The following is a 26,178-nucleotide window of genomic DNA, read 5'->3' on the forward strand; positions in this document are numbered from 1 at the left end:
TATAAATTTTAAGTATTTCAACTTTTAGACTAAAGTATAATTAAACGTCAGCAATTTTGAAATACTTCAAACAAAATTCTGCATATTTAATGAGGCAGAATTTTTGTAAAACTGACGAATTTTTGTAAATAAGAAACTCCACAACCTTAAATATCTTTTTGTATAGTGTAAAATTTCAAAATATAATTTTTTAAGCATTTCAGCTTCTCACTAAACTGTAATAAACTATCGATCATTTTGGAATATTTTCGACAAATTTCACCAATTTTCTAAATAAAATTACTAAAATTAAAAACATCACAAGCTGAAATAATTTCTTGTCTAATGTAAAATACATAAAAAAATATAAATTTTAAGTATTTCAGCTTTTAGACTAAAGTATAATTAATCGTCAGCAATTTTGAAATACTTCAAACAAAATTCTCCATATTTAATGAGGTAGAATTTTTGTAAAACTGACAAATTTTTGTAAATAAGAAACTCCACAATCTTAAATAACTCTTTGTAAAACTTCAAAATATAATTTTTTAAGCATTTCAGATTCTCACTAAACTATAATAAACTATCGATCATTTTAGAATATTTTAAACAAATTTGAACAGTTATGTAAATAAAATTAGTAAAATTAAAAACTTCACAAGTTGAAATAATTTCTTAAATACTGTAAAATATATAAAAAATATAAATTTTAAGTATTTCAACTTTTAGACTAAAGTATAATTAAACGTCAGCAATTTTGAAATACTTCAAACAAAATTCTGCATATTTAATGAGGCAGAATTTTTGTAAAACTGACGAATTTTTGTAAATAAGAAACTCCACAACCTTAAATATCTTTTTGTATAGTGTAAAATTTCAAAATATAATTTTTTAAGCATTTCAGCTTCTCACTAAACTGTAATAAACTATCGATCATTTTGGAATATTTTCGACAAATTTCACTAGTTTTGTAAACAAAATTACTAAAATTAAAAACATCGCAAGCTGATATAATTTCTTGTATAATGTAAAATACATAAAAAAATATAAATTTTAAGTATTTCAGCTTTTAGACTAAAGTATAATTAATCGTCAGCAATTTTGAAATACTTCAAACAAAATTCTCCATATTTAATGAGGTAGAATTTTTGTAAAACTGACGAATTTTTGTAAATAAGAAACTCCACAACCTTAAATAACTTTTTGTATAGAGTAAAATTTCAAAATATAGTTTTTTAAACATTTCAGCTTCTCACTAAACTATAATAAACTATCGATCATTTTGGAATATTTTAAACAAATTTCAACAGATTTGTAAATAAAATTAGTGAAATTAAAAACTTTTCTTGTATAATGTAAAATACATAAAAATATATAAATTTTAAGTATTTCAGCTTCTAGACTAAAAATATAATAAACTGTTCTTATTAAACTATAATTTTGGGAGACAAAATAGATAAGTTTGGTGAAACAAATTAGTAGATTAAGGTAAAACAAATGATTTGTGTAAAATTAAAAAGCCCACAAGTTTAAATAACATAATCGCAAGATTCGATTAGACCCCGGGCGGTATAATTGAGTGCAGACTAATAGAAAGGGGAACGTTCTGAGGGTGGTTTAATACAATGATAAGAAATTATACACCAACTCCTAAACGCATACAAAATAAATAAGACAGTCAATCACGCCGAACGACGGTTTAAATGAATCGATTTCGAAACGAAATTTTGTACAAAAGGTCAGTAAACTGATGTGTGATGTGTATTAAAATAAGGGCAGCAGATATGGATGTGCCTAGGTGTTTTGATGGATAAAATTGTTGAAAGAGACAGTGTAGTAATAACATGTACGTGTTCTTCTAAGGCCTGGCATTTTCCCGCAGTTGAAAATACCCTATTGATTATAGCCCCGCCATTCCTATTATAAATGGCGGGCACGCCGCTGCAGAGTACTACGTGAGGAGCATTCGGCAAACGGGGATGTTAACTTTGGGAGGCAGTCAGCCCAACATCCCAACTCGACCTAGCTGGAGCTGAACTGCTCCGCTCAAACTACCCGCCACCGTTCCGTTCAGTTCACCACTGTTCTCTTCCCGTTTTCATGTATTACACAATTATTATAACTTGGTTAAATATTGTTTTTAATATTTACCGGGTGTTACTTTAGGACGTGCCTAGTACATGCTGTGGATTTCGTTAAATTCACGACATATACGAGTTTATCTAATTACTCTTATTTTTCAATGGTTTTCACTTTAATTTTACGCACACCTTTCCCCTCTTTCAGTCAATTATCAGTAAAGATGAGATGTTGAATTCATCGTGATTTATTGTTTTAGCATTTTGTGATCTACAACAATTTTAATTTACAATAGTTAGCATATTGAATTGAGGTGATAATATTTTGTTTCTTACAATACTGGAAGAACAATAGAACTATTTGTCATTACTATTTGTTAGAAAAAATTTGAATTACTCACTATTGCTCTAAAGAAATGTTTAAAATACATTTGTAACTCACTAAAATCTTGAACATTCTGAATAAAGTATATTCTTAACATTATAATAAATTTTCTTTATGTACTTCGTTAACAAGTCGAAATATTTATTTTTAATGGAAATAAAGCATATAAATTTTAAAAACAATGGGCCTACATCATCACTGCGTTTTTAAACTCAATTTCTTCAACCGTTTTTATTTTAATGTTCAGTTAAGTTCAAAAAACTTACACTTGACACAATTTAAATGTATTTCAATTGAAACTTATATATACTAAATAATTTATTAAATTTGTGTTTCTAAATTAATAGATTTAAAATAATCAATTATTTTACAGTGGTGGACAAAATTTAAAATTTAATTGAAACTTAGTCCTGTCACTTCATAAAATATATTTAAATATTCATTTTTTTTTTGTTTTTTGTCGTATATCTTAAAAGATACTACTTTAAATTCACATAATAATCTGATTTGGTTACCAAAGAAATAGGCCATTAAATGTATTTATGTTTTATGGCACTATTTAACAATACTTTATATAATAAAATTTTATATTTAATAAGATTTATATTATTTTATTGAATAACTTACTTTCTGTGGGAATAGGCACTCCTAAACAAAGAAATAATAATTAACATGAATAATTAAGGTCTAAATATTGGTGACATTACTAAGAACTTGTTCTTGAAAAATGGTTTACAATGTTATCAACAAATATGAAACAACACACTCATTTGAAAATACAATAAGGAAACGTCCTAACAAAAAACAACGCCTTTTATAGACAGACAAATTGGAAGAATCAGCGAACGAAATCCTTTCTTGTCTTCTAGGCAAATTAAAAATGAATTAATTGATGTCTAGTAGAACAATCAGACGTTGACTGAATGAACAAAACTTGCAAAGATGTAGTTCAGTGACAAAACCATTGGCATCAAAAAAAAATATTTGAACAAGACTAAAGTTTACACAAAAATATATTAATTATCCTCCAGAATTTTGGAGTGATGAATCTAAGTTTAATAGCATAGAATCAGATGATATACTAAACGTTTGTCGCCCTCCAAATAAAAGTTTGAAAACACTTTGTAATTAATTTTTTAAAGATTTAATTTATGTACAAGAATAATATTTTGATTTCATTTATGGTAATTAGAGATGTCCAGTTTGTAATAACTAATGTTATTTTTTCATATTTCTCCCCAAACTCTTTAACATAATATTAAGGGTAGCTTAGAATAAATTTAATTCTACTAAAATATATTAATTACAATGATCAGAATACAATTTTACATTAATTTACTTTTTAATTTACTTTATTGTTTACTCTTTTGTGTATTAAAAATCAAATATAATTTACTTAGTTGTACTTCAGTCGTTTAACGAAATACAACCTCAAACTCAAAGCTAACATTTTGTTGCAGGTTGAAATGACAGGGAGTAGTATATTCGATTACATCCATCACAACGATCATCAAGAAATAGCAGAACATTTAGGTTTAGGTTTATCACAAGGTCAAAATTTAGCCTCCCCAGGAAGCGGCTCCGAAGAGAGCACCTCGACGGCCGGCACGAACAATCCTGACGGTAAGCAATCTTCTTTGGTTCACACAGTATATTTCCGATGTTTAAAGAAATTGTAGATGGGGGAATTGTACCCAAAGAACCATAGAGACATTCTTGGGTGTGACTTGTATTATGGACATGGAATAACAATTGGACACGTAGTGAAGTCACTCTTTGCATGCTTAAATCATCAGTTTCCTGTCCCTCTTCAGTCGAAATCATATACCAAACTAACGTATAAATGATATTATGTTGCGTCCAAACAGTAGTTTGAATTTATTTTCTGTTTTCATACCGGGATTGCTTGTTTTGAAATTCAAATGATTTTATAATTTCCTTTGATTATATTCATGGCGGTTTCTCTTTAACTATGACGCACTTGAAATACCTGAGTCTAGCCCAAATTATCTATTTTCTACATGACAATTTAATTATTTACAGTTTCCACAACGATGTCTTTAGGAAATAACCCACCCTACAAAGGTTTAGATCGAGCGTTCTGCGTTAGAATGAAGTCTACCTTAACCAAAAGGGGTTGCCACTTCAAATCCTCAGGATATAGAGTAAGACCGACCATTCCTCCTCCAAAAACCCATCTAAAACCCAACGTTTCTTTACAGGTCGTACTAATGTTGTGCAGACTTCGGCCGCAATATACTTTCTCACATTCGAGGAAAACCCACCCACCGTTGTTGGGGATGGTGGCCTTAGCAATTGCTCTGCCTCCACCAAGTGTTCATGAGATACGGTTAGAGTCGGACATGTTTGTTACTAGGATTAATTTTGACTTTAGAATAGCCCACTGCGAGCCTAAGGTTCTAGATTTGTTAGATTATACACCGGAAGAATTAACTGGCAGGAATTTGTACTCGTTATGCCACGGAGAAGATGCCAACAAGCTCAGGAAATGTCACATCGATCGTAAGTTTTCTAACAAAAGTTTTATTGTTTAATATTTATCCTCTTTACTTATCTTATTTACAGTTATCAACAAAGGACAAGTGTTGACCCATTACTACAGGTTCATGAACAAAGGAGGTGGTTACACCTGGGTGCAGACCTGCGCCACCGTTGTCTGCAATACCAAAAACGCCGACGAACAAAACATAATATGTGTAAACTATGTGATCAGGTAAGTTATCTTGTTAATAATTATTTGATGAGTTGGTTATTAATATACTTTTACAGTGGGCAAGAATTCGAGAACTTGGTGATGGACTGCTGCCAAATGGAGGAGAACAACCACTTGGTGAAACGCGAGGAAGCCAGCAGTAACGATCCAGAAAACGGATCTCCAGATGCGGATCGAGGAGGTACGTTGACGTACCACCAATGTTAATGTTAATGTATATTCATGTGTCAAAACTTTAAACCAAACCTCACTAACACACTCGTCTTGGTCCAGATGACCGGAACAGCGGAGGTCCGCCAAACCCACCCCAAGACTCGTCCCAGGACCTGGAGGACGCCGCCTGCAGCGGCAACAGCAGCCAGCAAACCGACGGCGGAGCTCCTAAGGAAAACGGTGGCGATCTACGAACCAGACGCTTCGACAACAACCCACCCGTGGCCCAACTGACCAACAATATCGAACAACGGAAACACATGTCTGTGCGAAGGCCCTCCAAAAGGAAGAACACGTCGTCGGATGAAAACGAAGACGACGACCACACACCGCCACCCCATCGCACGTCGGTCAGTCAAATGAGTCCTGCTTCTTCGTGCCATTCCACCGGAGGCGTTGCCCTGCACACGAGCACGGACTCCACAGGTACGTCCAGCCCGAAGAAGGCAGACGAAACAAGTGGGACGAGTGTCAAGGATTTGGAGAACGCAATGTCGAAGCACCTGCCGACGACGTGTAAATCACCAGTGTTGGGTCAAAGTCAGAACCACCAGCCCACAGACTTTAGTACTGATGCTCTGTTGAAACAACAGCAAAGGACTACTATTCAGTGGATCGGTGCACACCACCAACAGCAAGGGCCCTTGCCTGCGTCCGCGCTTTTACGCCAATTGTACGCCAACAGGGAGAGCGTCATACGAGCAAACGTGCACGGTATCACTAGTGCCTCAAGCAGAACTCCCACCACCTCCAGCGGATACTATACCTCCAGCGGAGACACCCAAGTCGGTGTTGGACCTCTGCCAACACCCCCAGGCAGTGAGGGCTCGTCCACCTACAGCGAACACCAATTCCTCCTCTCCCAACACCAGAATTATCCCACCACATACTCGATGGACTATCACACAGCCATGACGCCACCTTCCAGCGTGTCGCCACGCGACAAACACCAGCAGTTCCATGGTGCAGTCACATTCGACTCGCCAGTGCCATATCAGGACGTTCTCAGGCATCAGTACCCGGACAGTCCGCTTCCGTTAAAACCCCAGGTGTACTCCTACGTAGATCAGCCTCAGTTCTATCACCATGCTGGGGCGGCCGCTGCCGCTGCGGCCGGAGCAGGTTTCCATTTATATCATACGGCGAAGAACACGCCTTCAGCCCCCTCCAATTGGTATACATCGTCATAGTTTTTCTTTGTTTTGTAGAAATGATTAAGGTTTATGTAAAAGACTGACTATCTTAGAGGTGGTTGTGCTACACCGAAGGTTGTGGGTTAAGATGGTTTACAAGGAGGTGTAGTGCAAGTAGCTCTGGGACAGTTTATTTGCTGGGAGATCGTTTGAGAATCGTTCACAGATTGCCTGTCTTATCTTTGGTGTTATTTTGGTCATGAAGTGGAAGCTGTGAATGATTTGGAATGGTCTTCGAAATGGTTGGATTGTTACTTAAATACCAAATCGAAAATTTTAGTTAGTTATTAAATTGTTCAATCAAAAAACTGTAGTGGCCAAGTTATGTCATAGTATTTGTCTAACTATTTTTAAACCAAAGAGAATAATGAAAAATAACTGTTTTCAAGATCCATAGACAAACGCTAAGCCAATTGTATATGAGTTAGGTATGCGTACATTGTTTTATTTCTAAGTTGTACATATGTTATTTTACATTATTTAACGTCAGTTTATGTTATTATTTCTATATTAGTTATGGTGGACTTAAATGGAGCTTAGGAAAGTAACAAAAAAATTATATATATCGTTAACTCCAACATAACGAAATTACTGTAATATATATACATATAGTTAAAGAAAATTGCTGATAGAATAGTACTAAAAATTACATGTACATACACTGTCTACCCAAAAGCCGTGTTTTTGCATACTGCTACTGATTTCAAATTCAAATATTAGTAACACGAGTAGATTTGTATATATAAAACAGTGTGTTCTGGAAAGTAGTGAAAATTTAAATCAACCAAATACAATTTTATCCTCGGTTTTCACCTTTCTTGTTAGCATACTGCTGTGTGCCAAAATGTCAACGAAATCACCTCTACTTGATTTAAATCTAATATCAAAAACCAGCCATTTTTTTTAGAAGTTTAACGTGAAGTGAATCCGCAGTTCGGTGTGTATTAAGTCAAGTGGATGTGTGACTGGATTTTGTTTTTTGATCAAAATTGTGGCAATATTGATGATGTAATTTCAGTTTTTGTGTTTTTGAATTGATGTGATCATAGAATACCACAAACATAAAAGGTGCTGACTTTATAGGGAATGTGATATTCTGTTTAATTTGTTAATTTACTCATTCCAAATGTTAGGATTACTTATGTTTTGTTGTCTTATGCTGTTTAGTACAAATTTAATATGCGGAATATACTCGCTTAACTGATATGTAGCATACATATTGATGTGCAATATATACTTAATCCAGTTTTTTTAACTTTTTTTACTGTAGCCTCAAAGAAGACAAACTCCGAACGAAAGTGGGAGGTTTATTTTTGTTGGCAATTTATTGTCGGATTAAGAGTTATAACGAATACAGTCAGTGCTGTATGATTTTCATTATATATTTTTTTTTCGTTAAATGAGAATATTGTAGATTTGTATAATAAACAAACTTAATGTAAAATTTTAAATGATACGCTAAGGTATTATATTTAAATTTTTTAAAGCTTACGTCCCGATTGTCCCTAGAATAATTGGCTATTTATTTAGTTTTTTTGTACCCACATATTTACATACAAAAAGTTTCATTGTTTATTTATATTTGTTTAATAAATATAAACCAGTATATTTTTCTTTTATTTATAACAAAATTTTTCAGAATATTATAGTTTAATTTTACTTATTAGATATGTGTGAATTAATAAAATATTCAGTAGAGATCATAATTATAGAAACTACTCTGCTATTATTTAGTAGCGGTTTTTTTATAATTATTTAAAAAATCTAAGAGGACTGAGAGAACAAGAGATGGCTTAGAGTTTACACCTAAATAAGTCAATTGTGCCCAGTGGTATTTGTCTGAACTTGAACTTGAAATAATATCGATATCTGGATAATTAGAATGTCAAAAAACAATTCAATCTTATAGTCAACTGAAATTAAAGCCAACCTGGAAGAAATGGAACTTGCTGAAATTAGTTCAGGGACGGTGACAAGATGGTTAATGTATGGGGGTTTGTATGACAACAGACCTACAAGAAAAACCCTGGTTTCTATTAAATTAACTACACAAAAAGTTTGTTATACCCGCAGTGAAACATAGTGGAGGCTCAATTATGGTAGAGATGCTTCAATTCTTCCTGTGTAAGCTCCCTTAGACTGATTTATATACCATACATTGAAGAAATGGTGCCCTTAATAAATGTGTTTCAACATCCCAAACACAATCTCCTGACATGGGGCATTTTAAGATGCTATAATAACTACCACTACTGAATACATTTTTTGTAAAACCATTTTTTAATGCACTAAAAAAGTAACAGTTTACTATTGAAAATGAGAAATAATACTTACCATGTAAAAAGAATATAATATAACTATTTCAAATAAAATATAAAATATTTTAATTGCATTTCCTAAATAACATGAAATAGTATGTATATTATTTCTCTAACCACCGCTATATGTGCGAAAATAATAAAATACATATTTTGTACTCCACTAAAAAAAAAACCGTAACAACAAGGAAATATAGATAGGCAACCAGGTTTACACATATAATACTTTTTTATTTATTTTGGGTGTAAAAACTAAAGTTAATATCCATTTGAGCATTAATTCAGCTATTATTGTGGTAAAACTTAATGAATTAAACATATACAGCAATTTTACTAGTTGCAATTATATAAATGTTTACTTAAATTTACGGAACACACTCTGTTAATTGGATTTTATAATTTATTTATTATTATCGCAAAATTTTTGGAAATTTATAATTTAGAGCTTAATAATACCATTTCTTAATATGTGTTAATTTTTAATTTATTTGTTTGAAATCCTTATGGTTTACTTTTGAATCTAGTTGATAAAGTAGTTTCCAAAGAGAAATTATATAAATTAAATTTATTCTTTAATCCAATAAAAATATTGATCGTGATTTATTTCCGTTAATTTTAACATCAGACCGATCTATTGTAATTTCTAAGTTTTTTACTAACCCAATTATACCAAACAAATCCGAATCAACCCACATTTGAATTTACGGAACGCACTCGCGATGCGTTTTTGTTTATCACCATAAGAATGCACGTGAAAACCGGCAATCTAATCCATAGCCACCTATTAAAACTATTAAATCATTGTTTCCTACTAAACTGCGTAGTTAGCGACGTTCTTTCCACTCGCGACTTCCGAACTGAACGGATGCCACCATGACCGGGAGTCCGAAGGAAGATCGTGACCGTCTAAAAAGGCAGCAAAGAGGTATGGATGAGTTAATAGAGAATTATGAAACAGAACAGAAGCGTCAACGTTCCGAAGAATTAAATAAGAACATCGCGGACTTTTCAATGGAGGTGCAGCAATCCACCTCCATTGCGATCCAACCGAAAACCGAACAAGCTACACCAGTTTGTAAGGATCCCATTCAGCATCTCACTGATGCTTATAAACTAACGCAACTTTTATTTCTAGCAGCAATGGAAGAAGATGCAGGACAGCCCCAGGCCGAACCACCAAAATCAGGAGAAGTTGCCGATGTACCAAAATCAGGAGAAGCTGCCGATGCACTAAAATCAGGAGAAGATGCTGATGCACCAAAATCAGGAGAAGCTGCTGATGAACCAAAATCAGGAGAAGCTGCTGAAGCACCAAAATCAGGAGAAGCTCCCGATGCACCAAAATCAGGAGAAGCTCCCGATGTACCAAAATCAGGAGAAGGTGCTGATGCACCAAAATCAGGAGAAGCTGCTGATGAACCAAAATCAGGAGAAGCTGCTGATGCACCAAAATCAGGAGAAGTTGCTGATGCACTAAAATCAGGTGGAGCTGCCGAACCACCAGGAACAGAAGGAGCCGGTGAACTACCAAAGTCAGATGGAGCTGCTGGACCACCAAAATCAGATGAAGCCGCTGAACCACCAAAATCAGGAGGGCCAGGCAAACCGAAATCAGGAGCAAAGTCCAGGTCCAGGACACGTCGTAGACCAGCGCCACCAAGCGAGGCACAGCCGAAAGCCAAGAAACCTAAGCGTACAAAGAAGGCAGGGCCAACTAAGCCTCAACCACCAAAACCAGAATTGCTTATTGGATCTGGCCCATCACAACAGCAAAATGAATCGAAACTGCAGATCCCAGAACCATCCCTCGATCTAGTTGAATGTAAGTAGTCCATTATAGTCGTTATTTTTCAACTAATTTTAAATTTCAGACAAACTAGCTCAGATGGAAGAAAGCTCAGTCAAGTGCGAACCACGGCTGATGATACCATTTCCTGTGAGGATACCCACCTACAGTCCTCTTGATTTGTATCAGAAAAGGTAGGAACGATCCTATTTTAATTTTTTTAATGCAGAGTAGGAATGGTGAGTCAGTGATATGCTGATAATCATTCAAAATGATTCACTTAATGGTTGCTGTAGTCTTCAGAGTCGGAGATCTTGTGTTTCATTTTTGATTTTTGTTCATATAATTATTTACTTTGTGCCCTATCAGAGTCTAATATTTACAAACTTTATTAATTCCTGCATTATGTATAATATTTATTTATTATTTAGAGCTGGGGAATACTTCGATAAAAATGAAGTCCCATCAACCAAATACAAGCCACTATTTGATGGCAAGGATGAGAAAGTAGGAAAGCTTCTACATTTCATGCGTAGAATAAGCCCTATTATTCCGGACATGGTGCTCGTGGGCAGAAAAGACAGCCCGCCTATAGTATATTTGCATAACGCCGTCGTCTCGACCACATTTGATGTGCGGTACAAAATAATGAAGTAAGTATTTCAGATTAATTGAGGAAATATATCTGTATGTGCAGGTCGACGTTTATTGGAATTATTTCCTGATATTTTCAGAGGTCTGATCTGTTTCAAGTCTCTTTAACATCTGATTGACAACTGAATGACATCTTAGACAACTGATGTTTGAGAAATTTCGTTCTGTTCACTGGTCGTTCTTCTTTGCTTAGCGATTTGTGTGTTTCTGAGCACTGGTGTCTATATTTTATGAAGTTTTAATGTTTCTTCTTTTCTGTTGAAGTTGTTTCTGTGTTTGTGGATCTCAATTGCTTTCCTAATTTTAGTATGATATCGACTTGTCGAGGCTAGCAGTTGTGTTTCTTGGAATATTATGTTGTGATTTTCATCTAACAGTGCATGTTCAATTACTGATTGCCCTAAATTGTATTCTCCGTTTGAATTCTTTAATCCTAGTCCCCATTGAACGTTGTGTAGTACCTATATATACTTTTCCGCAAGAGAATGGTAAACGGTATAATCCCAGAAGCCGTTTGAGGGTCCCTTTCATCTTTGGAGGATCTGAGACCGTGATGAATTTTTCTCGTTGGTATAAAAACGATATACATAATATGTTTTAGTAGGATTATCCCAATTCTAACAGTTAACTTTAGATACATATGGGATAAAAGCTTTACCAACCGTGGACTCACTAGGTGATTCATTCTTATTAGTATGAGTTATCATTGTTGTCTTATTTCTGGGCACTGGTATCAGTTGGCCTCTAGTTTTTTCTAAGTGCACTTGTTCTTTAGTGACCTCATGTGTGACACATATACTCTTGGCTCATTCTATTATTGCTTTGATAATCCCTTGTTTTCGACTAGAATGAAGATTGAATAGTTTATATAGATACCGATCAGTGTTTGTAGATTTTCCGATATACTTTGTGGTCCAAATGTGTACTGGAAACCTACACACACTGATCTCTATATCTCTACATATATTATCTAATCATCATCCAAGTCAAAAACAAGGGGTCATCAAAACACTAACCGAACAAGCCAAAAGTATATGTGCCACACATCACCTCACTAAAGAACAAAAATACTTAGGAAAAACACTACAGGTTAATGGATACAAGTATTCAGAAATGAAATGCACAATGAGACCTCATACTAATAAGGAAGAATCATCTAGTGGGTTTATCATTGGTAAAGCTTTTATCCCATATATATCTAAAGTTAACTAATAGAATTGGACAAATTCTATTAAAACATATTATACATACTCTTTTTATATCAACGAGAAAAATTCAACACTCAGTCTCAGTCTGATGTAGTTGAACATGGACTATTAGATGGAAATCACAACTTAATATTCTAAGAAACACTACTTGCTTGACAAGATATTACACTAAAATAGTTGGGGGAGCAATTGAGATCCACAAACACAGAAATAATTTCAACAGAAAAGAAGAAACATTAAAACTTGATGAAATATGGACACCAGTGCTTAGAAACACAAAAATCGCTGGGCAGATAAGAAGGGCCACTGAACAGAACGAAATTTATCACATCAGTTGTCTAAGATGAAACAGATCAGAGCTCTGAAGATGCTAGCCACTCCTGTTAGCGAAACGTTAGTAAATCATTACAATAAACGTCCCGAATAAATATAGATACTTAAACGATCCTCACGAAAGTCTTAATCTTTATGTGAGAAAATTTAATTTTAATTTATTATTTAGCGACGTCTACCAACTGCATATTAACTCCAAAATTGTGGCTCAGACTGAACACAGTAGCCCTCAGTCCTACAAGCAGGACTTGGCAGTTCTGGCGTTTGAGAGACTTAAGAGAGACTGCTTCATCGTCATTCGAGTAAATATCAATTAAATCGTTTTGTATTCTTAATTCGACACGTCCCATTTTATCATTTCAGAAAGTAGTTCTAGAAGATTTGACACATAAACAGTTGAACGAGCTTGAAAAGTACTTGATTATGCCCCCTGATTTGTCAGAGCCTGCACCTGCGAGTGTGTCAAAGCCTGCACCTGACGATGTGTCAGAGAATGCACCTGACGGTGTGTCAGAGCCTGCACCTGATGATGTGTCAGAGCCTGCACCTGACGATGTGTCAGAGCCTGCACCTGAGGGTATGTCAGAGCCTGCACCTGACGATGTGTCAGAGCCTGCACCTGACGATGTATCAGAGCCTGCACCTGACGATGTGTCAGAGCCAGCACCTGACGGTGTGTTAGAGCCTGCACCTGAGGGTACGTCAAAGCCTGCACCTGACAGTGTGTCGGAGCCTGCACCTGACGGTGCGTCTGAGCCTGCACCTGACAGTGTGTCAGTGCCTGCACCTGACGGTGTGTCAGAGCCTGCACCTGACGGTGTGTCAAAGCCTGCACCTAACGGTGTGTCAAAGCCTGCACCTAACGGTGGGTCGAAGTACCCTCTGGTTTCCAAAATGGAATGGGGCGGTCAAATAAACGAAGACGTGAAAAAGATCTTCGATTACGTGGACACTTTTTACTGCAACCTTAGTAGCAATTACGTCAACGAATTGCACAAGATCATCAAAGCTTACGCGGAGAACGATAGTCTTTCGTTCTTCTCGTTCTATCCCAATCTTACGAGGACTCAGAGAACCGCAGTTCATAGGTGAGTTTATACGGTTCGCTCTGGGCCTTGTGTAAGTAATCTCGTGTTCTAGACTATGTGTGAGGTACAACTTGAAATCCAGATTCTTGGGTGATTCAGATAAAAGGCGCATCATCATTGGCAAGAAGTATTCTCCATATGATCTTATAAAAATTTTACTGAGACACGATTGCGAGACCTCCACCCATCGTCTGATCATCCCAGGAATAGGTATGGATCAATGGAAGGCCCTCAAGCCCAAAACCGCCTTGAAATCAGACCGACCTCCGGTTGAGGTCGAGGAAAACATCGCTTCGGAACTGAACAATAAAGCAAGAACGAAGCAGCTACTGCGTTCAGTTGCTGAGCAGTCCGCCAGGTATGCTCCTCGTACGTTTATACAAGGACCAATTTATTGGGAAATCTGTTTGTTTCAGGATGGAGCTGAGAGTGAAGAAGGTGCAAAGTCAACTACTAGAGACCGTCTTCCATAAGCTTTGCCCGCCTGAGTTGATTAGGTTCTTGCACATTCGTCAGGAAAAACGCAACCAGGAGGGAGGGGCTTTTATGGCGCCCGTCAATTTTCCTCCAGCCGTTGACTTCCCGATAGCCACCCGATACACTAACAACTCTGACATCAGAGAAATATGCGTAATTCACGAAAAGGATCCCATAATTTTGACTCGTGATGAGTTCGATAAACTTTTCAAAAGGCAGCTCGTAGGCTTTCAAACTGGAAAGGGTGCGGTGCGACGTAAAGAAGAAACGATTGTCAAAGAGGAACAACAGGCAGGAGGGTCGGAGGCCTCAGCCCAGGTGATTCTGGATCCAGAAATATTGCGGTTCATAAAGCAAGTGCCGGTCGATCACAGTGAACCGACTTTTCCGTTATTCAACCCGGGTCTAAAAATCAAGGAGGAGCCCATCGACCCATCCTACCAGATTGGGTCTGCAGATGTTGCTGCTATTGTCATTAAACAGGAACCAGAAGATTAAATTGTTTATGTTGCTGAAGTCTTTCTAGACCACAAAAAATGTTCAGTATTATTGTCGCTAGACTGATTTCATGTTCATTCCGTCCGTTTTTTTTGAAGTCTTTCTAGACCACAAAAAATGTTCAGTGTTATTGTCGCTAGACTGATTTCATGTTCTTTCCGTCCGTTTTTTTGAAGTCTTTCTAGACCACAAAAAATGTTCAGTATTATTGTCGCTAGACTGATTTTATGTTCTTTCCGTCCGTTTTTTTGAAGTCTTTCTAGACCACAAAAAATGTTCAGTATTATTGTCGCTAGACTGATTTCATGTTCTTTCCGTCCGTTTTTTTGAAGTCCTTCTAGACCACAAAAAATGTTCAGTATTATTGTCGCTAGTCTGATTTCATGTTCATTCCGTCCGTTTTTTTGAAGTCTTTCTAGACCACAAAAAATGTTTAGTGTTATTGTCGCTAGACTGATTTCATGTTCTTTCCGTCCGTTTTTTTGAAGTCTTTCTAGACCACAAAAAATGTTCAGTATTATTGTCGCTAGACTGATTTCATGTTCTTTCCGTCCGTTTTTTTGAAGTCCTTCTAGACCACAAAAAATGTTCAGTATTATTGTCGCTAGACTGATTTCGTGTTCATTCCGTCCGTTTTTTTGAAGTCTTTCTAGACCACAAAAAATGTTCAGTATTATTGTCGCTAGACTGATTTCATGTTCTTTCCGTCCGTTTTTAAATAGGTGACTGTGACCAATCTCATCAGTCATTCTATTTATATTAAATTATATATTCTATATATAGCTTTTAGTGTGTTGTTTTGGACCAATAAAATAAAATCAAAAATTGCGTGTTTGATTTACTGACCTTCAAAACATTTTTAAATATTCAAATGTAGGTGCATCACACTGAATAATTAACATTCCGTTCTCTTATTCACAAATAAATGAGCCCTTTGTATTTAAATGTTAAGTTTAGTGCTCTATTCCAAAAGAACCAATTTTGAACAATTAAAATTAGTATTCATTTGAACGTAATTTAGAGGAACTCTGCTTGAATTGTGTCCTTAATTTTTGAGAACTGTTTATGATATTCGTAAATCTATATTTACTGAATCTCAACTTTAACCTAATGGCTGGATATTATCGTAAAACTTATCGTTACTTCTGGTAATTGTTTTTATATTATTTGATTCAACTGAAATAAGTGTAAACACATAGACGTACCACAAATATTTATATTTTTAATTTCTAATTTTTATTCAAAACGTTAATTTATTTAAGAACCTACAGTTGAAGAGTAGTAAAAGAGACTGATAACTTTTAAAAATACAGTACTGTTTTTGTTACTTATTAATTTACACTTTTAACTTTTATTGAACAAAACCACCGAATATCCATGTTTGTTCAGTTTTGTAGGTCGAAGTTTATTGGAATTATTTCCTGACGTTTTGCTAGCACGAGTGGCTCGCCTTGACAAATGGATATAACACTAGAATAGTTAGGGAAGCAATTAAGATCTACAAACACAGGAATAGTTTTAACAGAAAACAAGAAACACTAAAATATGGTCAGTGCTCAGAAACATAAAAATCTCTAAGGAAATAAGAACAGTCACTGTACAGTACGAAACTCTAGGTTGTCATTCAGTTGTCAGTCAGAAGAGAAAGAAACAAACCAGTTCAGATATCTAAAGTTCTTCAAACAATGTCACTCTGGGGTATTTAATGAAGAAAAGATCATTTTTTCACCTCATTAAAACTAAATAAAACGTTTACTACGTAAAAAATTGATAATAATAAAAAGAAATATTTGTTACAGGGAAACAAATCTGGACTATATGGTGGATCAGGTAGAACTTAGCGGAAGGTCTTTTCTATTATATTTAGTACTTACTGTGTATAGTTTTAATTATGTTTATGAACTTGGTCAATTGGCTTTTTGGTAGACAGTCAATATATAAGCATGTTCTACTTAGGCTATGCAAATATAACTACCCATTTTTGTTACTTTACACTAATTTTTATACTCACCAAACAAATTTGGACGCTTTATATTAACACTCCCATCACGTGCACCATTTTTAACCTATGAACATACAGTGTAGGAAAAAAAATCAACAAAAAGAAAGATACACTTTAATACAAAAAATGTTAAAATACAATAATTAATTTATTCAAACAAATCATCAACTAGAAACGTAAATTATTTTTTCCGGTTTCCATATTAAGTAATATGTTTTTTCTGTTTTGAAATAATTGCTTTTTTGAAATAATTAGTTTTATATTGTATGCAAATTACAATGGTGGCCAAAAATAGCACAAATTTAAAATTAAACATTTTGTAAGATATTTCACAAATGGATTTAATTAAAATTTTGTTCAGAAAGTATATAAAATGTATTTCCAAATTTTTTTCTTTTTTGTCTTAAAGATGACGGAAATATTACTTTAAGTGCACAATTATTTGATTTGGCCAAAGGAATAGCACATTCAAATGTGTTTACGTTTTGTAACACTATTAACAATACTTTTAATAAGAAGAATTCTTATAAGATTTATATAATTTTATTAAATAACTCTCTTTCAGTGATAAGAAAGAAACATTGCAATTCAGAGAAGAGTGAAATAATAATTGACATAAAACATGAATGTCTAACTATTTCTGACGTTGCTATTAACTCGAGATGCTTTCCAAAAGTGGTTTACAATGTTATTAACAAATATGAATCAAGATACTCATTTGAAAATACAATATACACAAAAATTACTGGTAAATTGGACAGTTTCGTGTATAGACACATCATTAGAGATGCAATGAAACCATTTGCCAACTATAATCTGTTAGTTACATCGACTCCAAAGTTGACCAAAACTGACTAAAGGAGAATCATGTAAAAGTTCTCGATATGCCACCACAAAATCTGGATCTAAATCCAATTGAAATTTATAGAACGATATAATGTCTCAATTGAAATACCAAAAACCATCAAACCAGATGAAGAATTTAATTTACACCGAATCTCTTTTTAAAAAGTTATATATAAAATATTTAATGTTTTTTAAATGTGTGCTATTTCTGTGAGCAGCCACATTGCCCATTTATTTAGTTTAAAGTACAAATTATTTTGATTTGGGTACAAAATGAATAATGGTACAAAAAATATGGTGTAATTATTTGATATAAAATATTTTGACTGCCTTTAATTAGAGGTATACATTTCCTAATTAACATAGTGTGGCCCCCCATTGTTTTTTTAATATTGTAAAATGTACACGTCAATGGTTGTCGTTTTACGTTAATTCCCACTAAAGTATATTTTTCGTCTTGTAAATAAATTGGCGATTATCTCGCGGCATTCCATGAAGCCTTTATTTTCTAAGATATAATCTAAATCATGAAATATGAATGATGACCTTCCATTTGGGTCATTGCTATAAGAGTTGTCTTATTACATATGTAAATATACGGATCTAAACCGCGGAACGAACATCATCTCGTTGTAGTCTTGTTATAAAAACCGTGAAGTGTAGTTTGTTTTGTGTGTTCGAAGGTGAGTGTAAGAAAATTTATTGTTATAGATTCACGACGTTAAGTCTGGTCAGTTTGCGTTCTATTTAAGATAGTGCGTCGCATCGCCAAAATAAAATTTTACTACATATTTACAGTGAATTTATAGTCCAATTAATCATATCGACTAATGTGTTTTTCCTCAATGTCGTTTGTAGTTCTCTCGGTACTGAGTCCGATGATATAAAACCCCAAAATAATCACAACCACAGTTCACGTATTATTGAGGGAACAGCCGTAAATTTTCATGACGTATTTACTTTGATGTTAATTTAATTATGTATCCACTGTATATTTACAGGACATAAAGTCATAAAACTGGTAATTACGTTGCTCCGGCAGCCAACTCAAATAGAATATTATTTAGAACCAATACCGGTATGATGTACTGTTGTTTTCATGTGTAGAAACTTTTAGTTCGGTCACAAATTTCAAACTAGAAGTTGGAATTTTAGTTTTCGAAAGAATTAGTGCATCCATATCATATATAAATAAATTTATCACACGAAATTAAAAGTCGCTTAATGGCTCTCATATGTTATAATATATGTGGCAGTAAATTTTTATTCTGACTTTTATGCCGTAATAATTGTCTGTGGTATTTGTGGCTAATTTCCCACATATTTGAATAGTGATAGTGAACTAATTGGAAATTGTGATGAATTCCCTATGATAATGTTCATTTTTATTTGTGCAGAATTGTAATATGATATGATATATTTATAACATACAATAAAAATTAGATTTAAATCTAATTCAAATCTACTTTTATTTTTTTACGGTGAATATATTTTTTAATACTCGTTAAAAACTGTGCCAAGTGCAGTTTGCATCTTTACATACCTATAAATATGTCTAAGAACATTTATATACAGTAGTGGCCATAATTATAGCAACTTTTTAAATATTTTAGTCATAACTTTTTTATTTAATGTGAACTGTTAAAATAATATTAATTTACTATTGTTGTTTTATACAGTATTTTAAAAATTCTTATTCTATAAAATGTTACATATATTTTTCTGAATTGATCTGAATATAAATATTTTTAATGATTAAATCTGAATTAAATTTAGACACGTCACTAAAAGCTGTGGTCCAGTGAATGTGACCCTAAGCAAGTTGAAATTGTACTTTCATCAGGGTTTTTCTTCTTTTCACAGTCCCTGAACTAATTTCAGTAAGTTCAATTTTCTTCAGGTTGGCTTTAATTTCAGTTGACGATAAGATTGGACTGTTTTTTGACATTCGAATTATCGAGATATCTATTTTCTTTCAAGTTTTTTGAACTCACACAATTTTTTTCGTAGTTGCCACTTGACCAGTTTCTCTAATAATACAGGAAACAATTGACTTTTTTAGCCGTAACTCTGAATTAAAATTTTTCTTACAGTTTTACTTCCACTAATGATTAAATAAATATAATAAGCAAAAAAACCAATAGTAAATAATTAATTTAAATTCACAAAGACCAATGAAAGATCATAAACTAAAAAGTTGCCATAATTTTGTCTACTGAAAAATAGAAAAGTACACACTTTTTAAAAGAATAAAATTAGATTAATCAGTTCTATATTAGATAGAACAATAACAGAGAAAAACAATAAACATTATAGGTACAGGCATCCAATTAAAGTAGCACAACTAATATTTTTAATATATTTTAAAAATTTGCTATAATTATGTCGACTAATGTAGCAGATACAATAGTAAATAGATAATTTTAAATATAGACAATATTTTTTTAGAAATTATATTTAGTTTGTACACAAATTAATTTTAATAAATTAGTTTATTACACCATTAATTTACTTTGGAAGAAAAGCCTGACTTAAAATTAGTATTCAACAATTTCAAATATTTTTTTTTGTTTTATTTTATTTCTTACAAGAAATAATTTGGCAAATACCCTTTAAAAATTGTGCCAAGTGCAATTTGCAGTTTCACACACCTATAAAAGTGTGTACAACAATTTATAAGTCACAATTTAATAATAGATAATTCTTGGATTGTGAAACATTAAATTTACTAGGAGAAATGGGACTAGGATCGATTGTTTCTATTTTTAGAACACTATTGGCCGAATTAAGGAAAAAGTTGTGCAACAGCAGGAGATTTTCTGCTCGATAATCAAATGCCAATCATTTAAGGAAACAGAAACATATTTATTGTAAATGTGTCAAGGAAATCGGCACCATGATGACTTCATTATAAATCAATATAGTATTGATTCATTTTTAAATTTTAAAGCCCTGAAACGATTTAATTAATTTGCTCCATTTATGTTTTTTTTGTTTATAATGGAGATTAGAACAAAAACTGTGTAATATATTTACAATACATTGATAATAAATTGTCAATTTTACTTAATTTTCACTTAAGTAATCTACAGTAACTATTTACTTATTAGTTAACACATAATAGTGCGTAAATAGACAATCACTCGTGGGCCAGACTTCCTCAAATCGTAATTAATAGCCCGAATAGCTGTCTCTAAAAAGCGGATCAGTTAGAGCTAAAAGACCGTCGGCCATACATCATCTAAGGAATGCCCGTCTAGAAATAATTGCCAACGTTTGGAGCCGCACCACAAAAAAGGACCATCCCAAAAGGCAAAAAATAGCACAATTTTTCCTTTTGTTTCAGGTTTTGAGCGCATGAGCATAATGTTTCGGCAGGCAAGACGCCTAGATGCCAGCAGGCGGTTCGTGAAGTTGTTCGCGATCCTGGTGCTGATAGTCGGCTTCGAAAGCTCGTCGGCGGCCACCACATACAAACGGCCCGGACAGTTCAGTTCACCAGACCCCAAGAGACAGAAGGCCGGTAGTACCATCATGGATCCAGCGTTCGCTAACGCCGGCAAGGAGGCTGGATTGGAAATCTGGAGGATTGAGGTAAAACAATAAAATAATAAGTATTATTTTCAATAATATTAAGTTTATTTTATAATTACATGTGATTTTTTATTTATTAGAATAGTCTTCTAAAAATACAAATAAAATATTTTTATCTCATTTTTAAAATTTACATTTATAGGTTTTAATACTCTGTGACTAAAAACTAATATAATAAAATAATCGGTGGACCTGCTATCGCAGGAAATAGACAGATAAGGTTGTTTGCACTCTATTATAGTTAAATTTTTACTTGCATAAACAATTATGTAAATGAATACAATATGATAAATATTTTGTTACACAAAAATCCATTAATTGATATTTTTATTGTAAACTATTATAGAAATCTAATAATTTGTACTTTTATATGTGATGATGTATTTTTATAGTACCAAAACAAAAAACAAACAAGTCGTACTTTTCAAATATTTTGTATTTTAAATTGGTAACAAATCCTTGTGGTTTTTATGGCTACTTCTATGTTTAAAACATTAGACACAGTTGATATTTCCATTGTTGTTAATTTGCCTCCAACCTTGTGTTTTATACAGTTCCACTTGTTAATTACGAGTGAGTCAGACGGTGATACACTTCAATAAAGAAGATTGCCACATCTAAAAATATTTGTTCTCTATAAACAACCATAAAATACACGAGTTAATTTCGACGACGGAAACAAAAATATTTAAACAAAATTTATGTGTTCTTTTAGCAAAATTTATATTTTCTGGATAATTTTTAAAATTTTCTTCGACACGTCAATAAAGCAATCCAAAGTAAACATCGGCTATTTTTGTTATTCGAAATTATCGTCTCTCTTCGTCCATATTGTTTGAATAAATAAAAGAGTTAATTCAATGTGCAACTGACAGCTTAAGTCAATAATACTTAAACATGAAAGCACAGTATTTTCAACACAGGCCACAACAACACAAATAAATCATAGTTTTTAAATATGTTTTTTGTCTGTCAGGATTCTATATTACATCTCTATTTTTATTTTTAAAGCGGTTTAAAAATACTTATTGTACTTTTTCTGTTGTTACTGAAACACATTAAAGGATACTTATGGTTACTAATTATTATTAAAAGGAAACATTAACAAATTCATAACAGAGGTTATTTATTTTAATAGAAAATTTATTGATAGTGAAAAAATATTGGATGTGGCTGACATTATTCAAAAGTCATTTAAATTTTATTATTTAAAATACATCAACATATTAGAATGATTTTTCCAGTTTAAATACAACAAATATATATTTGTTTTTTTATTATTATTCGTATTTAAAAATTTATAACACAGTAATCTGTTTTATGTCTCCATTAATCTAATATTAGAACTCCTTAGTCTCATTTTATTACACGAAAATCAACATCAACAGAATTATGAAACAGGAACAGGATAAATTTTTATAAACGGTTTTTATAATTCTTAACAGAAACTATTTAGAAGATAAACAGAAAATTTATTACTGCTGAGAAAATATTAGAAGTGGCTGAAATTATTCTGAAACAACCTGAATTTTATTTGTTGAAATACACCAATATATTAAAATTAATTTTCCTGATAAATATAGAAATCTCGTGTGTGTTTATTATTTATTTATATCTAAATCTTTTTAAAATTTATAATACAATAATTTGTTTTATATATCTCTGATATGAACTTAAATTTCATTAATATAATATTGGAAATTAACTTTTAAAGTTATGATAAAAAATATTATTAAAAGGAAACATTAACAGCAAAATAAAGATAATTTTTTATAACCAATTTTTATAATTCTTAACAGAGATTATTTATAAACAAAAAATTTATTGTTTGTAAGAAAATATTGGAAGTGGCTGAAATTATTCTGAAACAGTCTGAATTTTATTAGTTGAAATATACCAACATATTAAAATTATTTTTCCTGCTAAATATAGAAATATTGTGTTTGTTTTTTATTCATTTATATCTAAATATTTCTAAAATTTATAATACAATAATCCGTTTTACATATTTCTGATCATAGATAAACAGAAAATTTATTGCTGTTAAGAAAATATTAGAAATGACTAAAATTATTCTGACAGTCTGAATTTTATTAGTTGAAATACATCAACTTATTAAAATTAATTTTCCTGCTAAATATATAGAAATATTGTGTTTGTTTTTTATTTATTTATATATAAATCTTTTTAAAATTTATAATTTAATTAACTTTTAATATTATATTTGTTACACGAAAATCAACATTAATTCATCAATCAACAGGATTATGTTAAAAATAATTATTAAAAGAAACGTTAAAAATTAAAAAATTGAGAGGTTTTTATAATTTTTAGCAACTTTATTAACTTTATTAATTAAAATACACCGACATATTAAAATGAATTTTCCTGTTTAAATACAACAAATATGTATTTATATGTATATCTTTCTAAAATTTATAATACAATAATCTGTTTTATATTTCCCTGATGTGAACTTAACACTTCATTAATCTAATATTGAGAATTAACTTTTAAAATTCTTTTTATTACATGAAAATGAACTTTACGGCGTTTGACATTTGATTATATCGATTTCTTTTAGAACGTTTATCACATCTATTGCATTGCTTAACCTTTAAAATCAAATTAATTGTACTAAAATGAATTAAATCAATCCCATTTTCCAGGACTTTAAACCTGTACGTTATCCCAAGAGTGACTATGGAAAATTCTACACTGGAGACTCTTACATTGTTTTATTTGTAAGTTCATAAATTTATTACGATAAAATGTGTCACCAAGTTAATTTTTTATAGACCAAAATCAACAAGAACAAACAGAAATCTTGGGATATCCACTTCTGGCTGGGCTCTGAGACAAGTCAGGTAAGCTATTTTGGGTAATCAACGAATCGCTTGTGTGCCCAATTTAATTACTTAATGCAATTAACTTGTATTTATAATCTAATCTGTTTCCAACTATAAGTCATCTGTTGTTTAACGTTGAATAATTTATCATGATAATTATCTCATGTTATTTTTATAACAATGTAATTACTAAAATATGATAATTTTTAATGATTATATTTATAAATATGCAATTAACTTTAGGACGAAGCTGGATCCGCAGCAATTCTGACAGTGCAACTGGACGAGCAGCTTGGCGGTGACCCAGTTGAGTACCGTGAAGTGCAAGAGCACGAATCCCAACTCTTCCTTTCCCATTTCAAAAATGGTGTAAGATACTTGCCGGGTGGCGTCCAATCTGGTTTCCACCATGTGGACAGAAACGCCTACGAAAAGAGGTTGTTCCAAGTCAAGGGCTCCAGAAACATACGCGTCAAACAAGTCAGCCCCAGCATCGCGTCCATGAACAAAGGCGACTGCTTCATCCTCGACGTGGGTTCAGACATTTACGTCTACGTTGGTCAGAAGGCCAAACGTGTGGAAAAACTTAAGGCAATCGGCGCCGCATCTCAAATTAGAGACCAAGACCACGCGGGAAAAGGAAAGATCACCATTGTTGGTGAGTGCCGATTTGCACAGCAACATTTACTTATAACACTTAAATACGGATTATTTGCAGATGAGTTCAGCCCCCAAAGTGACTTCGACAACTTCTTCAAAGCACTGGGAGAAGGCAGCCAAGCCACCGTACCGGAAGAAAGCGTAGGCGGTGACGACCAACAATTCGAAAGCAACGAAGAACGAGTCGTCACGTTGTACCGCGTGTCGGACGCCAGCGGCTCCCTGAAAGTCACCCCCGTAGGCCAGAAGCCTCTCGTGCAATCCGCTTTGGACACCAATGACTGCTTCATCCTCGACACCGTGGACGCCAACATCTTCGTCTGGGTTGGCAAGAAGTGCAACGCCAAAGAAAAGGGTGAAGCCATCAAAAAGGCCGAAAACTACATGACCTCCAAGAAGTACCCCAAGTGGACGCACATCCAGAGACTGGTCGAGGGAGCCGAGACAACACCGTTCACCCAGTACTTCAAGACCTGGAGGGCTTTCGGGGAGCGCAGCGATCGCCTGGTGCGTTCCGCCAGCAACGACGTCGACGCCGACTGGGAACCGAGACTTTTCCACGCCGAAATTCGTACTAAGGGCGGCAAGTTCAGAATTGAGGAGGTGCACAACTTCGAACAGAAGGATCTTAATGAGGACGACGTCATGGTTTTGGACAATGGCTTGGAACTGTTCGTGTGGATTGGTAACGGCGCTAGCCCCGAAGAGAAGGAGCAAAGCGAAACTCTAGTGGAGGTAAATTGTGAAAACTATACCGATGATGGAATTGTCTAAATTTTGTTTTTTTTTTAGAAATACTTGAAAGAACTGGGACGCGATGGTGTTAAGGCTGTAACAGTAGCACAAGGAGATGAACCAGAGTCATTCAAACAAGTTTTCCCCTCTTGGGATGCCAAATTATGGGACAACGTACCACACTACAGAGATTTGGTTCAAAACTAAGACTGCTTTGCATTTACAAAGAAGCTTTATGCTGTATTTTATCAAATATATATATCAAGTGCTAAAATTATGAATAAAATTACATTTTTTATAAAATATTTTATTTTGACCTATTAACTTATATAATAATTGTACAACATTTAGAAATAATAAAGTGATATTTAATAAACTGAGAATCTACGTCGATTGTTTAATTTCTTTTCATATAATTTTCGTGACTTAAAAATATTCATTTTTGGGAAAGTGTATACGAATACACAATTATAAAAATTAAATTTGGGGGTGGGGGGAAAAATTAAAATAAATATATTTTTAATTTTGTTAATATTAAAGTTATGAAA

At 33.3% G+C, this 26,178-nt stretch overlaps 3 protein-coding genes and 1 long non-coding RNA gene across 15 annotated transcripts in view; 3 read left to right on the top strand and 1 right to left on the bottom strand.

The window, feature by feature from the left end:
• Positions 1-8,188, top strand: part of LOC109600247 (protein trachealess) — a 101,500-nt gene extending 93,312 nt beyond the window's left edge. For 4 of the 7 annotated variants that reach the window (XM_049961376.1, XM_049961377.1, XM_049961379.1 and 1 more), the window contains 5 exons: positions 3,903-4,065; positions 4,486-4,965; positions 5,029-5,176; positions 5,233-5,357; positions 5,450-8,188. In XM_049961376.1, the coding sequence (XP_049817333.1) occupies positions 3,903-4,065; positions 4,486-4,965; positions 5,029-5,176; positions 5,233-5,357; positions 5,450-6,579 (2,046 nt within the window). In that variant the 3' untranslated portion in view covers positions 6,580-8,188. The remainder of the gene's footprint in view (positions 1-3,902; positions 4,066-4,485; positions 4,966-5,028; positions 5,177-5,232; positions 5,358-5,449) is intronic. The other 3 variants (XM_049961378.1, XM_020016372.2, XM_049961380.1) reach the window with 1 other exon arrangement.
• LOC126264273 (uncharacterized) overlaps positions 1-17,010 on the bottom strand; it is a 240,268-nt gene extending 223,258 nt beyond the window's left edge. For all 4 annotated transcript variants that reach the window (XR_007547032.1, XR_007547029.1, XR_007547030.1 and 1 more), the window contains exons 1-2: positions 16,956-17,010; positions 3,070-3,090 (exon numbers count right to left, since the gene is read on the bottom strand). This is a non-coding gene — a long non-coding RNA (uncharacterized LOC126264273). The remainder of the gene's footprint in view (positions 1-3,069; positions 3,091-16,955) is intronic.
• Positions 9,666-15,767, top strand: LOC109600245 (A-kinase anchor protein 200). 3 transcript variants are annotated; one of them, XM_020016369.2, is made up of 8 exons: positions 9,666-9,975; positions 10,036-10,722; positions 10,772-10,880; positions 11,118-11,339; positions 13,051-13,183; positions 13,245-13,969; positions 14,022-14,327; positions 14,386-15,767. In XM_020016369.2, exons 1-8 carry the CDS (start codon positions 9,774-9,776, stop codon positions 14,942-14,944), a joined length of 2,943 nt encoding a protein of 980 aa, XP_019871928.2. In that variant the 5' UTR covers positions 9,666-9,773; the 3' UTR covers positions 14,945-15,767. The 3 variants fall into 3 exon arrangements, with proteins under 3 accessions (XP_019871928.2, XP_019871929.2, XP_019871930.2); XM_020016370.2 differs by having other exon boundaries at positions 10,039-10,722; XM_020016371.2 differs by having other exon boundaries at positions 9,666-9,825; positions 10,039-10,722.
• Positions 17,011-18,326: 1,316 nt separating the features above from the next.
• LOC109600249 (actin depolymerising venom protein gelsolin 1) lies at positions 18,327-26,017 on the top strand. The gene is made up of 7 exons (XM_020016376.2): positions 18,327-18,475; positions 21,139-21,386; positions 24,056-24,130; positions 24,185-24,253; positions 24,479-24,893; positions 24,954-25,630; positions 25,688-26,017. The coding sequence occupies exons 2-7, from the start codon at positions 21,150-21,152 to the stop codon at positions 25,835-25,837; spliced, it is 1,623 nt and encodes a 540-aa protein (XP_019871935.2). The 5' UTR covers positions 18,327-18,475; positions 21,139-21,149; the 3' UTR covers positions 25,838-26,017.
• Positions 26,018-26,178: the final 161 nt, after the last annotated feature.

This window comes from Aethina tumida, chromosome 1 (assembly GCF_024364675.1).
Source record: "Aethina tumida isolate Nest 87 chromosome 1, icAetTumi1.1, whole genome shotgun sequence".
NCBI lineage: Eukaryota > Metazoa > Arthropoda > Insecta > Coleoptera > Nitidulidae > Aethina > Aethina tumida.

Excerpts from the sequence above, each read along its gene's own strand:
- LOC109600249 (XM_020016376.2), top strand. The coding sequence starts at position 21,150 with ATGAGCATAATGTTTCGGCAGGCAAGACGCCTAGATGCCAGCAGGCGG. Across the intron at positions 21,387-24,055 it reads TGGAAATCTGGAGGATTGAG|GACTTTAAACCTGTACGTTA; the intron begins GTAAAACAATAA and ends CCCATTTTCCAG. Across the intron at positions 24,131-24,184 it reads ACTCTTACATTGTTTTATTT|ACCAAAATCAACAAGAACAA; the intron begins GTAAGTTCATAA and ends AATTTTTTATAG.
- LOC109600245 (XM_020016369.2), top strand. The coding sequence starts at position 9,774 with ATGACCGGGAGTCCGAAGGAAGATCGTGACCGTCTAAAAAGGCAGCAA. Across the intron at positions 9,976-10,035 it reads CGAACAAGCTACACCAGTTT|CAGCAATGGAAGAAGATGCA; the intron begins GTAAGGATCCCA and ends TTTTATTTCTAG. Across the intron at positions 10,723-10,771 it reads ATCCCTCGATCTAGTTGAAT|ACAAACTAGCTCAGATGGAA; the intron begins GTAAGTAGTCCA and ends TTTAAATTTCAG.